Source organism: Cariama cristata, unplaced genomic scaffold, assembly GCF_000690535.1.
Source record: "Cariama cristata isolate BGI_N322 unplaced genomic scaffold, ASM69053v1 scaffold14868, whole genome shotgun sequence".
Classification (NCBI taxonomy): domain Eukaryota; kingdom Metazoa; phylum Chordata; class Aves; order Cariamiformes; family Cariamidae; genus Cariama; species Cariama cristata.
Window position 1 is genome coordinate 55,046 of NW_009633031.1, and position 16,631 is coordinate 71,676.

Genomic DNA, 16,631 nt, shown 5'->3' on the forward strand with positions numbered 1-16,631 from the left:
GAATAGAACTGTATCTGGTAAACAAGACACACATGTGCCAACTGCCATGTTAATGTGGCTGTGCAAGACTTTGCATAAAATAAAATTACAAGATCTGTCCCTGTAACTACTAAGTTTCACGGGGCTAAATAGTGTTTTGAGTAAGCTTAGGTGTACATATACTTACCCAGTTACAAGTGAAAGTGATGTGAATATCAATCTGGACATTTCTAACATTAAAATACTCTCCACTCTCCAGAGAATGACACATTCACAAATATTAATTTAAAAAATATTCTAATATTTTAACAATAAATAATTTACACAACTTCTTAAACTAGTACATCTTCAAATGGTATGATGAATTCCTATTCAATATCTCTCTCCTTTTCCAGCAGAACAGCTAAGCTTAAATGCAATTGGTTGTTGAATTTCTCTGCAATCTTTGGAACTTGGGAGCATTATCAATTTAATGCAGATTAACACAGAAGAAAAAAAAAAGATTACATGTATCAATCACAGTCTGTTTTCTATTGCACATGCTTATGTTAAATGAAAACAACTCATGATTCTAGAATCATGCAGCTTTAAACCTGGCTACTAACTTGTCTCACATTAACAAACATTTTTTCAAGGCACCCTGGAATGCTAGTTATCCCTTACAGAAAATAAATTGAAACATTATGTCATCTTGATGTGCAGAAATTTAAGTACTTCAAGCCCCATGAATCATAGTAAGAACGTATACCTTATTTGTTACTTGCAAAAAGAGGTAATGCTTGTAAGTAACACTGCACACACTCTTCTCTCAAGAAAAAGCAAAAACAAACTCTCTGATGGGAACATCAAAATTGTTTATTTTCTGTGCCTGACACTTGGCAAATCCTACGAAACTGAACTACTAGTAGTCTCCCCACTCCAACCCCTGGGGTGTAGCTGTAAACTTTTAAACACTAAAAATAATGATACCCAGAGAACAGTCTTCAATGACCTAAAAAAGCTATATAAATGTTTATGTGTAATCTATGTAGTAAAGTGCCAGATGTTAAAGGGCAGTTTGTCAGGACTGGATAAAACTGTTTCAGTAATGAAAAACAGGTCAATGGTAAAGATGCAAGCCCTTCTCTCATTAGGATCTTTCCTAATCACACAAGGCAAATTGAGTCTTAAGTTTATAATACACTTCTAAAAAATCTCATTTAAATTATCTATAAAAATATTATCCTCTCATATTCTCTCAGAGTTTAATAGAAGAGGACAAAGAGAGACTATCTATTCTAAAGCAAACTATAAAGAAAAAGGTAACACAGAAATCATCATTTGAGGAAACATTTGCTTTGAACATCTGAGTCAAAGAATCATTCTATGCCAAAGTACATCAAAGCACACTACAGTAGTAGACAAAGAATGAAAAACAAGGTTTAGTACTCTGTGTCACTGAGAAAGTTCAGGAGGTACATACATGATATTGAACTTCTGAGACTGAAGTTTCAATTTCTAACTACAAAAACTGAGAGAGCTCTTGGCATATGGGCATAAAGCTCTTGGCATAAAGCAAGTCTTTAACACTTAAAAAACCCTTATAATAAAAAAATCAAACCAACAAACAAACAAAAAACCAACCTGAATTCATCAGTTTCCAAAGCTGATCTACCAAGGCTTCGTTACATAAAGGGGATTCCATGTTCTTGGTAAAAGGTGGATTCTTAGTCAGCATATCCAGAATCTTATGCCTGAAAAAGAAACAGAAAAAAAAAAAATCTTTATTCAATCTAAACAAATACACTAAAAATACAAAGTCTGTTCAGTTGCAGTATTCTTACAAAATTATTCAAATACAAGATTTCTTCCAAAATTTTTATCAATGTTTCATGCTTTTAGCTCTTCCTTCTGTCCACAATATTTACAGACACAGATTTACCAGCGGCAATATAACTTAAAGAGAAAAGGCAAGGTGCAAAGCAGCAGAACATAATTTTTAACAGTTAGGTACAAAATCGTAGGCTACACTATGCTCTTCTGTTTAGTAACATTCTTTTTTGCACGCTGACTTGATAATTACAAAGGAGCACACTGGCAAATAAACTCCTTACATATTGACACCAAAGAATTTTTAAATAACTTTAAATGTTTATGACTGATAAAAAACAGCAGGACCAAAACCAGTGACTTGCACATTTTACTGGAAAGGAACATTGTCACCTCTTAAGTTACACTGATATATAAAGGCTCTGCACTTATAATGTTTGCTTATAATACTTACACACTGAGCTGAAAGAGATCAATTTTTCCCCACTTTCTTTCTTTAAACTTGGCCTTGAAAACATTTTATGAATGAGAATAATTATTTGTTCCATGACATAATATTTTAAGTATCTTCCCTGTATAGTCAGCTTTCCCCTTGCTGTCTTACACATTTGGGACAAGAAAACTCTTCATATATTTTTTTTTCTTTTCTTTTAGAAGAGGCTTACATATTGCACTCAATTCAAAATTTAAACTCCTCTTTAAAAAGATACAAATCAAATTAAATATCCTTCCTAGACTGAAGCTAAACTTCCTCTAGTCAGTCTAACTGTATCTACTTTCATTAGCAAGAATGACAGAAATAAAAGAGAACAATCTTGCAGATAAGATGTTTGTAAGAAATCACCTATAGAGAGATAGTAAAAGTAATACTATTTATCTTTGAAACTCAGTATTTTAATGGTGGCCATAAGAAGAAAGTGTTAGGGAAAAACAATGATTATGAACCTCAGTGTTGAAAGGTTTATGATGAATGTGCTAAAATATCCAGTCACTCATTGCTGAAAATGAAGTTGTAACAGGCAATACTAGAAATTACACAGCATTTCCACATGTTATCCTTTCACACCATCTACAGTCTAACAATTGCTTTACACTCCTTGCTGGCAAAACATTGTGTGCACTATGTCTCAACCTTTGTCTTTTCTAAATATCACAAAATCCTTCTGCCATATGCAACATCAGATTTATATAGTTTATTTATGATCAGGAAACGACCTCTAACTTCAGACTTCCACCACAGGGGTAGAACATAAAAGACAAAAATAATATAATGGAGAATAAGAACAGAGTATATTAATTTTTGAGATGTGAACTCTTGAAACATCAAACCAAGTTTCAATTTATATAAAATAACAAGTAGAAAAAGCAATTTTGTGAAGAAGTAATAAGCAGTTAAGCATTTGATCTATTCTAGCAATTCCAGGCCAAGAATTTACTTAGTTCCAGCATTAGTAAAAATACTGGCTCTTTATTAACTCACTAACCTTATGTAGGGTACAGGATCATTCTGAACCATAGTAAGTAGCCACTGTAGTTCTTCATAGCTCCTATCCACTGCAAATAAAAATAAAATGCCTATAAATATACATAAACTGGAAGGATTTTGCTCAAGACAATAACAAGGTTCCCCAATTAGCACACATCGAGCTTGAATCACTGCAACTAAAGAGGAATTTCATTAATTATAGTGCAAATTCAAAGTTAAAGGTGATTTACTTTACACTGAAATAGAAATGTGCATGAAACTCCTTCATGCCTCAATTGTTCAATAACCACCAACTTGACTGTGAGCAGGTAAGTCCGTCACTCATGAGTGTTGATTGGGAAGATCATAGAGTAAATGATCATCTTGATATTGTGTGTTTCCTAAAATGAATACATTCAAATATCCTTTCAACAATCAGAAGTATACTATTTTCTATAGGGAATATAGAATATACAATTCTCATACACAGGAATGTGTGAAAGATTACTATCTATAAACAGGATAGAAAGAGAAAGACTACAGGGCTTGTACAAAATGGCAAGCATACTCCTCTCAGTAGCCTGCTTTAGTTTCTTTGATCAGTATACTTTTCAATTAAAATCGATTTTGAAATCTATCAGCACATTATTTTAGAAAACTACAACTGACACTGTTGGAAACAAAATCAGCTCGTTAGTTTAAAATTTAAATTACATTACAAAATTCCTTTGATCGTCAGAGTAATGTTGTAAAATACGAAACAACACAGGATATCATCATCACCAATTACACAAAAAAAAAAATTTTTTTATGTAATCTTTTTCTCAGATGCATCATTGTAAGACTTTACAGAAGTATTCTCTTCTCATTTCCTCAAAACAATGCAGAGCTTGCTTAGGTTTTGCTTTACTTCAGAATTTGGGGTGTATGAATCATTCCTGTATAGACAGCTCCAAAAACATATCTGTTGCTTTCCATTTTGTGGTCCTAACAATGTATTTCTTTCTTCCTCAAGCCTACTGTATTTTCAGTTCTAAATACCTCAGTTCAACTTTCCTTCCTGATTTCAGTCAGTTCACAGGCAACAATTTTTAAATACAACTTTTCTAGTCCAACCAATTCTAATAACTATTATTCCCTTGTTATTTCACTAGGGTAAGTTGCTTTTAAAGAAAGAGGGAATTATTTAAATTATATTATGAGAATCAGCACTTCAGTTATATTAGAAGTTCTTTAATTACTTGAGACAACTAGAACATAAGATCTCTTCCTGGGTTGGGAGGAGGCAGCCAAGCAATTAAAAACTACATTATAATATTGCTTCGAAGACAGCTGAATAGTCTTTTGCAGGCCACTTGCAAGTCAGTTCTGCACTTCCTACAAACCACTCAAAACAAAAGTGGTTACACTGGTGAGGCACTGAACTGGGCTATCAAGCCCTGTTTAGAGGCAGAATGTCTTTGCTCATGTTCTACACCATTTAGACCACAGCTACACAGTTCTGGATGATGCCAGAGCAAATCTGTATCCATACAGACCAGAACTGCAATCTCAAATTTGCCTTAAAAAAAATCAGAGAATTTTTTTTAAATCTTTTTTTTAAATTCTAGGACATACTTTCAAGAGATTAGTGACTGCCTGTGCTGAACTCCATGCATAGCTCTTTTTCCTGGCAGCTACTTTGTCTAGGATAGAAGGCAGATAGAACACTGCATACAAAAGTTGGTTTGCATCTAAGAAAAATAATATTGTATAACCATGCAGCAAAGACTCACAACATGGCGAACACATTAAGTCACAATCATAAGCAGGTTGCAATTATTTCAACTGCTAACAAAAGAGATTTTAAAATGGTTTGTGATTAGAAAATGAGAAGTCTAGGACATGAATCCTTTAGGCTGACAGTACTGGATAAAAGAACCAAGAAACACCATACTTTTGTGGTTAAAAAAAAGTCTTCTTTGCTTCTTAAACTTATTTTGGCTTGAAATAAAGTAAGTTTTCCTTACTATTTTCCTTATAGTGTAAACTAGGCTTGCTAGACTTCCAAGATTTTGCTACTAATGCATTTAACCTGCTCTTCAAACTTACAGAGCAACTATGGAACATTTTGGGGAGCAATGACAAATTAACCCTGACCTTGGGCAGAACAAATCTTATTAGCCAGAAGAATCATAGGCTCGTACAACAGCCCAGTTTGGAAGGGATCTCAAAAGATCATCTGGTCCAACCTTTTGTAGGAAAGGGGGCCTAGATGAGATTATCTAGCACTCTGTCCAATTGCACCTCGAAAACCTCCAGCAATGGGGACTCCACCACAACCCTGGGGAGGTTGTGCCACTGACTGACTGTTGTCACTGTAAAAAATTTCTTTCTTATATCAAGGTGAAACCTCTCCTGGCGCAACCTGTACCTGTTTGCCCCTTATCCTCTCCATGTGGCTACTCGTGAAGAGAGGGCCTCCACCCTCTTTGTACCTTCCCTTTAAGTACTGGAGTATTGGGATGAAGTCCCCCCAAGCCTTCTCTTCTCCAGGGAGAAAAGATCTGACTCCTTCAATCTTCCCTCACAGGGCAGGTTCTCCAGCCCTCTGATCATCTTCATGGCCTTCCTTTGGACCCTCTCCAGCCTGCTCACATCCTTCTCAAATTGTCGGGGCCAGAACTGGATGCAGTACTCCAGGCGCAGCCTGACGAGCGATCAGTAGAGTGGGATGATGGCATCTCTCTCTCTCTGCTAGTAAGGCCCCTGCGGATGCAGCCCAGGATCCAATTTGCCTTCGCTGCTGCTGCAGCGCACTGCTGACTCATGGCCAGCTTGCTGTCCACTGGCACCCCCAGGCCCCCTTCAGCGACGCTGCTCCCCAGCCACACAGATCCTAGCCTGTACTGGGCTCTTTGGTTATGTTGTCCCAGGTGCAGGACCTTGCACTTGTCTTTGTTAAACTTCATACAGCTCTTGCTAGCCCACTCTTCCAGCCTACCCAGGTCTCTGTAAGATGAGTCTCCCTTCTGATGTGTCCACCTCGCCACCCAGTTTAGTGTCATCAGCAAACTTGGTGAGGGAGCTTTCAATGCTGTTGTCCAGATCACTTATGAAGGTGTTCCCTGGAGGATCCCACTTGTGACAGGCTGCCAGCCTGAGTAACAACCATTGACAGCCATCCTCTGAGTGCGGCCCATAACCCAGTTTCCTACCCATCTCACAGACCGCCCATTCAAGCTCTATCTTGCCAGCTTGTCTAGGAGAAGGCTGTGGGAAAAGAAAGATGTGCAGTCTTTCATACTTCTGGTAGACATGAAAACAAGTGATTGCTTTCTAAAGTAAAAATCCTCTTGAGATTTTTTCAAATTACAAGAGATGGTGTATCAGTTCTCAATTAAAGTAGAGCATCTCTGAGACCCTAAACTTTAGCATTCATTAGATTAGATAATCATGGGTATTTATTTAGAAAGGTTTGTTCTTACCTCTTCAAAATATGCAACTGCTTTGTTGTTTACATATAACTATCAGAAGCTAACTTTACAAAGTTAATTAACCCCGTTCACTTCAAGTCACTTTAGATCAACTGTCCAAGTCCTTATATGCTGCCTCAAGCATTTTACAGAGTTACCGTGTCTCAAAAAAAGCCTTACTATTAACAGTAAAGAAAACAACTTACTCAGTTCCATGGAGAAATTATTTCTTTTAAAGTAACTTAAAAAAGTCAGTGCTATTCCTACCCTGAGAGCTGATAGAAAAACATGGGAGTTCCACACTGCCCCAGAAAATACAGACTTTCCTTTTTATGGAAATTACAAAGTCTGTCCACTTCCTTTACAAGAACTGTTAAAAAGCCAGCTTTGGCACAAGCAACAGGCATTTGATAGCTGCTGGTTTACATCCAGTATGAACTGGAAACCAGGTAACCAGGAACAACTAGAATCAGACCACTTGGCAAGAGACAGCCAATCATTTCTCCTTCCAAAGCCAGGTTTAGGGCTTTGCATGACAACCACTGCTAACTTTAACTTTTATATCGGTAGCTGAAGAAGTCAGTTAGCACACTGAGCTTCTGGATTTACCCCTCCACCAAGAACTTACCAGTCTTACAGCAGGAGCAGAAGCTAATGTGTTCAGTGCTGGAAGGGTGTATTTGAGAAATGATACCGATGACCAGTTAGATAGCAGGCTGTGTTGTGAATTGTAGTGACTTCATAGCAGATAGATATTGGCATCTGCTACCTCTGCATCACAGAAAAAGCCGTTGGCAAGGGGCAAGGCAGTTAGGTACAGTAATACTCTAATCCATCATTTCCAGATCTCATGATGAGCTCAGTCAAAAATTACATTCAGCTCAATCACTGATTTCTTCAAGTAATCTTTCTACTACTTTTTACCATTCAAGTTTTACCTTCCTGTAGAGTATTTCAAGCAACTCACCCTATCTTGCTTATACACCAATCCATTTGATCAGCTGTTTTAAAGATGTGCTATATTACTTTACAGTACAAACATTTTCTTATCCAAGTCAGTTATTAACTATAAAAACCATCCATAAAATGTCAAGAATTTAATGAGAAAATATTATTTCTATCAGTTTGTCTTTCCAAAGAGTGGGATGAATTAGTGAGGAGATTATTCTAAAGGAAGCAAGCTGATGAGTAAGCTTTCCATTCTCCAGCAAATCTTTCCATTAACACTCCATGAAGGGAGGAACAAAGCAAGTAGCCTAACAGAAAGGGAGATGCACAGCACCAGTAGAGTTCTGAATTCTAGTTGGGTATCACTGACAGGGTCACCAAATGGTGTATGTGCAGTGGGTTATGGATCCAGAATGACTGGTGAATTACAAGACTGAGGACTGAGCCTCAGAGTGATGTTCAGTGTACCGTCTCCCTTGAAGTTATTAGCTTTTCTGTATGACAGTCCAATTCTGAATTCTGCCAGATGCGTTCACTCAAGGTCCAATTGCCTTAAAACCTCCCACTGTCTATCTAGTTTGAGAAGTCTTTGGACAGAATGACAGCAATAAGATCAAAGTAATAAAGTGCTTATAAAAAAGGGAAAACAATTATTCATGCAAAAAGCAAAGGAAACTCTCCATTACCCTGAAAATGAAAACATGAAATTTGAGGCAGAATAATTAGAAGTCTAGAATCGTCAGTCTGCTCATAGAGGAAGAATTGAAGGATTTGGCCACTTTGATAGGGATAACCCTTCAAACACAAGAACTATCACAAATCTGCTGAACTGAGAAAGACTAACCCAAATAAATAAACAGTCCAATGTAGTACTAAATTCACTTTATAAAATGTGTATCATTAAAGCTATAATTTCTAACTACCTCTAGAAAATCTGTTAGTATTGAATTACAACTTCAAAGTTTTGAAATAAAGACAATATTAAAAGAATGGAAACATCTCACAAACATAAGCTATGTATAAGGAACAGCAAAGCAGAATCAACCAATAATCTTTAAAATAATCTAAGTTTCCCAAATTTATAACCATAAGATGCATGCAAAAATCAAAATAAAGAGATAAAGGTAAAGCAAAACTTTGATTAGCAATTATGGCTGAACTCAAATGAACCAAAATCACTGAAAATGAAGTTGTTAAAAAGAAATTACCAAACTCCCCTACCACTAGTCATTGTGCTGTCTACTCATTATTTCAAAACTTTGGTATCTGATTCAATTTGCAAGACACTGAGAAAGAATGCTCACCACATCAAAACGTGCATTCTCTAGGACAAAGCATTAATAGAAATCTCAGCTTCTTATCAATACATGTCACCACATAAGCTCTTCTGGCGGACACTATTTCAACCTAATATTAATGAGGTAAGCATTACATTTTTGTACTATATCACAAGTGTTATAAAGCGTCAGAACACTTGAAAAAAGTACCTTTTGTGTAATCAACCACAGCCTCCAATGCTGCTATTCGGACATCTACAAAGTGCCCGTATTCTGCATATGACTTGAAAAGAGCAGGATCACTTGGAACATGACCATTCTTCTGAAGCACTCGAATGGCTTTTAGACAGCTAGGTATGGTAGAAAGAGGAAATTTACATTAGGTTTACGGAACGTCAGTCAAGAAGAATAAAATCTTTTTCTTTAAAATCAAGTATTGCAATTTTTCTAGAATTATATTATCCAAATTAACATGTTATAATTACTTTCACAGCATTAACATATAGCTTTCATTAGCTCTGAATTAGGCAGAAACACAAACAAAATTCCCCACCATGTCAAATCCATTGTTTGGTTTCAGTAGAACTGTACCAACTTACAGAGAAAACACAGCTCAGATTATGTTGTGTACTCTACAGATATTGTTAAAAGGTTACCTTTTGCAAAACTTTAATAAATACTCTTTAAGAAGAGGCACAAGTATGATCAACTTATGCCTGCTATGGAAAGTCTACACTGATAGAAATTAAGGTCGAAAAATAAAGCAATCAAGACAAACTTGCACTATCAGCTTTTGGAAACTGGAAGGAATTTCACATTTCAGATTAAGACACACAAGCTGAAATCTCAAATACTAACTACAGAAGTGTACATAAAACCCAAAAAAGTAGCATTAATGTGTCTGCTCTCTTCACATGTACAACAATTACTAAACCACACCTGACGGTAATGGTATGCCTGTAACTGGGAAGAAGCTTCTCCATATTTAGGAAACGGGTAATTTCCTCAAGAATAAGTCGAACATCAGGATTTAAGTTATCCAATGTTCGAACTTCGTTGTTCACACTGACTGCAGGAGTTACAGAGTTGGCTAGGGCATCAATCAGCTCAGCACGATAGTAGTTGTCTGAAAACTAGATAAAAATAGCATTTAAACACAAGCAAATACAACAATATATATTCCGTAAGAGCTAAGAAATGTTGATGCACTGTTACAGAACAAGAACTTAAAACAAAAACCATGTGAGAAACTGCATGAGAAAGCAAAACAGGAATAAATTTGTTCTGAAAATGGATTTGAGAGTGATTGAGCAAGCAGACATACTATCAATCATTAATCTTCACTCTGTAATAAGAGCATATTAATAGCGATACATTTTTTTATAAAAATGGAAAAAAAATCAGGCATTGAAAGTCTTCATTTACAGAAAATAAAAGCTATCATTTCTAAATGTGAGCATCTAAAACTACTTGTCTGTTTCTATGTTCAGTACCAAGGTTACCAAGGCTAATGGATGCTTAGCACCTCAGAAAATCAGATAGTTTATCTAGATAGCAACTTCATAAGCTTCTGAGGTGAACTAATGGGCTCACTGCTGCTTAGTGAGGAAAATCTTGCTTCTTCAATTTGCTCCTTTTACCTGGACTCACAGTTTCACCCCTTCCATTATGCTGGCTGTTGCATTTGTTGGTTGTGCTAGTAAGCAGCAAAAAGTATAAAAATAAAATTTAAAAAGCAGAAAAAAAGTACTCGATCTGAATATTAGTTAATTTAATCTAAACAAACCCAGTATCTGTCAGATATAGTAGATGATGTCAAATACGTGCATGGAAGGAACATGTGGAAAAGTGAGGGAGGATCTCTCCTTTGGTAGCGGGCAGATGTTAGCACAACTCACCACATTCTGTGACTACTGGTGCTTGAATTCACGTGTATAATTCTCTACCTCTCCACCTTCTATCATCCTCTTATTTCAGTAATCTTGCAACAAGTGTCTTACTACAGTATGTGTTTCTACGTACAAGAAAGTGTGGTTTAAGACACTTCAGATTTGTTCCACTTAACTTTGGGTACTTAATTGGGAAGATTATACTAGGCTCCTAGCAGTTGTAGACTTCCTCTGTAGCTAGGCAGATGGAATTTTGTGTCATCTCATGATCTTAAAGGTCATCTAATCATCCTTCAGAGGTGGTCTGTGTGGGAAGGAACTTTAGATGACAACACTTCCCACTCATACTCCACCAATTTAGTGATGGAACAACATTAACCCAGGTTTCAGCTGTTATTTAACTAGATGAAGACAATCCAGTTCTGTTAGCTAGAGCTGACATTCTGAACCCAGAATCCCAGAGTCCTGTATATTGTTAAAAAAAAGATTATTTCCTTTCCTTGCTCTTTCAAATACTTTTCCCAAGTTGAAATAAAACCCCCAACAAACCAGTACTTAACTTTGCATGCTACATGTTAGCCTCATGCACATTTTCTCAAAACACATGGGTCTTGAATGAAAAAGACTAAAGCAAGAAAAGTGTGTGCAAATGAAGACAGGCAGATCCTTAGTAAGTCAACAAGCACAAATAGCTTGGAAACATCCAAGAAATGGTGCCACAGAAATGTCAGCTACAGAACATTCTGTAACATCTATTGTTTAGTTTAATGTATCACCTTTTCATCAGCCTTCCTAGCCAGATATTTACATCAGTGGCATAAAACATCAAGCAGTATATTAAGTAAGACTTTTTTCAACAAAAAATTGAGAGATTAAAATAAACACATTCTTTACCTTATTCTTCCTGTTATCGTTATACTTGATCAAATCCAAAATAAACATTAAAACCTCCTTAGGACAGAGGTTGTGAACATCTCTCAGAAGGGCCATAGCAACAGGCATAGTCTGTGTAATAAAATTAATAACATCATTCTTATCAATGAAATGATAGTTACACCCTGAAAGAGCTACAGCCTGAAAATGAGCAATGAAAAATTTTACAATAGCAAATCTCTGAAAAGTTGTATTTAAATGCTTTTTGAAAATCATACCACATGATGTCTAATTTTCAGATCAAATAAATGTTGTAATTATTACTCAATAATTAGTCACAGTGCAGACACTTGAAAAAAAACTAGTCAAGGCACTATCAAAAAGTTAACATGAAAAATAACAAAACACAGAAATTGATGATGGAACTAATTCAAAGACAGACAGTGAATTTGGGTGTTTTCATGTGAACATGATGTCTAAGCTTCCATTATCATTGAGAGGTATTAATTTAATACAGTCAGTGAAGCCTGAAGAATTATTAGCCAGACAGGCATTAGCCTGATTAGGTATTTATTTTAGAATGAGCTAAGCAGCTCTCTAGGCTTCACTCACATAAATTCAGGAGTCTTACTCCAGGTCTATAAACCTGGGATATGGGATTAAAACGGAGAAAAGTGTAATATTTAATGGGAAAGAATGAACAATGCCAAAAAGAGCAGAAAAATAGAAAAGAAAGTCCAAGAAACACACATGGGGAGAAGGATCAAACAGTTTTGGACAGAGTAAGAAAACAAAATTTGAGTTTTCTCCTTAATCAGGAATATGAAATCTGTGAAATAAGGACTCAATCATCCAATAATTATAAAGTGAATCCTGAGAGAAAACCATTGTAATTCATTTTTTAGTCCACTGTATAACCAACAACTACCGGTCCCAGCAAAAAAACCTGCATTAACATCCAAATAAGCTGCAGCAATACATGACGTTGACAACTAACAGAAAGGAGAGGGCAAGAAAAATTATGCAGTGCCTTGAATTAAAAAGCCCACCAACTTAAGATAAGATTTCTAAGATTTTATTTGCAGTATGATATTATTGCCATTAATTAATAAAGACAGCTGCTGAATTCACCTAAGAAATACCAAAGGAGTAGCTTTGTTACTATACAATACATTGTATTTAAGAATGAGCTCACAAATATTTACAAATAATTATTATAGGTATTCCATTCTTCTGAAGAAACTGCTAATTTAACTTCAGCTACTCAGAACAACAACAACAAAAAAATTCACTAAAATTGTGTTAACTGATTTTTGACTAAGATGGAACAAACATGCCATGTAAGAAAGAACTAGTTATTTTGGATTTTTATGAACAGGTAAAGCAAGACTGTGCTATCCACGTTCTGGTAGTTGTCAATCATAGCAACATTTTTGTATTTTGACATTTCTTTTAAAACGTTCAGTGGAAAACATTAATTTTACCTTTTGCAGAAAGTAGCTTTGAAAGTTCATGAAGTTGTTGGTCTTCACAATGTTTGGACAAGTCTTACAACAAAACATTCGGGTAAAGAGTGACTTCATGGCTGGTGGTCCTGTCCATGTACTTACCATGGAATTTGCAATCTGTATAATTAGGGGGGAAGGGAAATCATATTAATATCACCACTGCAAGTTTAGTTTGGCTGTAGAAAAAGACACATTTCCCATAATCAAAAAGGATAATTGCCAAGAACATACTGTCCTTCAAATGGATACATATTTTCATTAATGTATTATCTTATATTAGCTAAGTTTTCACTGCCATCCCCAATATATCTTCTCTACATTAAAGGTAACGTTTATGAAAATTGTTCCACTTGGAAGATGTCTGCAACTAATTATCTTTCCATGATAAACTTCTGTTCTTAATTATTTTCTCTTTTATACTTTAGATGAAAATTCTGTGTTTACTAAGCCAAGTTTTCTGACTCTACAGAAGCCAGTGATGGAAGAGGCTTTTTCAATACCAACTTCCCAAATTTACCCTGCCAGTAACCTCAGCCTAGACTTTAAGTAGGCCTCAGCCACCCTAAGACTAAAAGACCACCCCTAAAGTGAAAGGCCAGTCAGCTAATAATTCACAAAGAGACTGTGCACCAAGACAAATTTATTGCTATAGTCTGTTTTGGTGTAAGGTGGTAACGTTCCACAAAGACAAAACTGCTTTTGTGCCTTCCCAGCATCCTGGGTTTCATACATTTGCTGTGTGGAGCAATGAAAGCCTGCAGACAAGAACACCTATGCCTGATGACAGATTAAGCCTGACTGATTGCACGCACAAACAAATGGTGTCAATGCACAATGTAGCAGGAGTTTCCATTGTTACAGACCCATGACAAACTAAGGAAAAATCTGTTTTCACCCAGAAGAAAATGAATTTGATGATTTCCTTCTAAATTGTTTAGCTTGTTTCAAAGAGTATTACAAACACAGTAAGAGAAAGAAAAGAAGAGGCTCTCAGAAGATGGGTAACAATCCATTTCAGTATTACTCTTAGATAAGATGGGTGCTTTATTACTGAAAACCATTTTCCCCACTAACTCAGGCTTCAAAGCAAAGTCAGAGAGAGAAAATACTGCAGTCAGAGTAGATGTTCTCTGTAATACTGAAGCCTTTGAACTAAAGATGCAGGTATAGCTTTTTCTGTAAGGTACATAACGATTCTTCCTGCAGAGGAAGCTTAATCTCAAAGACCTTTAGACACTATGATGATGAACTTAAAACTGCAAATGTGAAATTTATGTAGCAGTGTGAAACAAAACCCAACCCCCAAAATATTATCAGAGTTTACTATATTTACAAGATATTCACTATTCCATTAAAATTGCGGTGTAAATTTATAAATATTTCTTAACTTCTACTTATTTTAAGTCTTTAATTTTGCAAAAATCTATAGAGGTACAACAATATTTTCAAATTAAATCAACAGCAGTTAAACCACTATCTTTTCATTATTTTTTGGTCTTATGTATTCTGACTTATTTGAATTTCTCTTTAAATACTGACAGAATCCAAGTTTTCTATGTATTCTACTGATACACTATATGCTCTGAATTACATGTATTTGCACATTCCCCACACCATAATGCAAGTAGTCTGTCTTGCATTATTTCTACTTAAAAAAAATCAGCAGGTACACTCTATTTCTGCATCCTTCCATTCAGTATAGCATAAAAAACTGACCTAAGATGTAACTGTCATGAGCAGCTATGAAACTCTTCAGTGTTTGAGAGGGGCAGTTTGCGGTGGTGTTGCCTTTTTGAACCTTACAGCACATCACCAACACTGCAATGGATCTGAAGAGGAAAATCAGCCTGCATACTCCCAGGAATTAATATTGTGACACTGTTTTCTCCTTTCTCTGTAGGGTTATTTCTCATGAACTGTTCAGCAAAGCGTGTGTGTGTGCAGAGACACACACATCTACTAACTTCTTTATCAATGAGGATTTAATATGTTACCTGGATACTTAATGCCTTAGAGACTGAAGTGCTATTTTACAATGGAGTATACAGTACAATTAGAAAGTGTTGTAAATTCAGTTTTATAATTGCATTGTCACCTATCACTTGTTGTAAAACACCAAGAGCGTTTTACAACAGTAACCGCAATCCAGCTAGAAGTTGCAAATCAACAAAAAGAGTCCTTCTCCTAATAAATATGAGGGACTTGGCTTTTTTTCAATTAAAAATACAAATCCTGAATATTTACCAACTGAGAAAATTAATGACAACAGAAAGTCATTCTTACTAACGCCCTGATGTCGGAACTAGTAATATAATATATTACACTTTCCTCCTCAGTAACTTACATAAATATATCTATAACTGTCCTGCAATGCTCCTTCACTTTGATTCAATGTCACAGTCATACTTTTTGCTTAGCTTTATAACCTTTTTTCTGTAAGTCAACAACCAAGATTTTTCATACAACTGTAACTGAGCAAAATTGGTGATGACTATCTGCTGCCCAACTGCCTCAGAATTTGAAATAAAGACAGAAAAAATATTGCATTTAAACATTGTAACAACTGCTGTTCTAATGTTTACCCATGGAATATACACTTTTAAAAATTCCAAGTGAATTAATTATGAAATGTGCATATTTTAAAGTTAGATACTGGCAGCACCAATACTAGCACATACACTGGCAGCATTACATCAGTGTTTCGTATTATTAAAATACTTTGTCACAAACATTTATTGGATTTTGATTTTCAACATGGCCAAAGGATTTATTTCTATACAGGTACTGAATTATTCTCAACAGGTACACAGCAGAAAGCAAGCTACATGCCAATAATCTGAACTCTACAAAATGTCAGTAAGTATGCCTTTATGTCCATAAAAGTATGTCAACAGCATGCCTTTTCAGAAATTCTTATTCTTCTATTCTAAACCCCAGTTGTTTTACAGGGTTCTCTAATTTTCATTCTTAATGCTAATTTTGTGTCCAAACAAAAAAGATCTTCCCTTTTCAAGGCAATTATTTGGCTTTTTAATATTTAATTGCAGACCAACATGATTATTTTGTGCCCCTATTCAATCTGAAACATTACAGAACAATAATCTGAATTCACATTAGACAGACACATGAATTTCAGCACTTCAGAGTTCTCAACAGACAGGCCAAGGAACTTCCCAGTAAAATAAAAAAAATACACTTTGGCTCAGAAAAAAATGAAACAAAAGTCTTTTATTTCTGCCACTTAATGAAATCTGGAAAAATCCCTTGTGGTTTTCATGTCTGACATCTCAATTTTGACAATTATGAAAGCCTTCTGCAGTCTCCATTTACAGACTAAAATAATTCAGCTTTCCTTTCAAATCAGTCATGTTAAAAATACTTGGCAAACACTTTTAAGAGGCTAAATATCAAGCCAGTTTAAGAACTGT

At 35.6% G+C, this 16,631-nt stretch overlaps 1 protein-coding gene across 1 annotated transcript in view; it reads right to left on the reverse strand.

Annotated features, from left to right (window-relative positions):
* TAF2 (TAF2 RNA polymerase II, TATA box binding protein (TBP)-associated factor, 150kDa) overlaps positions 1-16,631 on the reverse strand; it is a 63,736-nt gene that overhangs the window by 15,458 nt on the left and 31,647 nt on the right. The window contains exons 17-22 of the mRNA XM_009706598.1: positions 13,180-13,320; positions 11,717-11,827; positions 9,873-10,066; positions 9,144-9,283; positions 3,273-3,342; positions 1,603-1,712 (exon numbers count right to left, since the gene is read on the reverse strand). Of these exons, the coding sequence (XP_009704900.1) occupies positions 1,603-1,712; positions 3,273-3,342; positions 9,144-9,283; positions 9,873-10,066; positions 11,717-11,827; positions 13,180-13,320 (766 nt within the window). The remainder of the gene's footprint in view (positions 1-1,602; positions 1,713-3,272; positions 3,343-9,143; positions 9,284-9,872; positions 10,067-11,716; positions 11,828-13,179; positions 13,321-16,631) is intronic.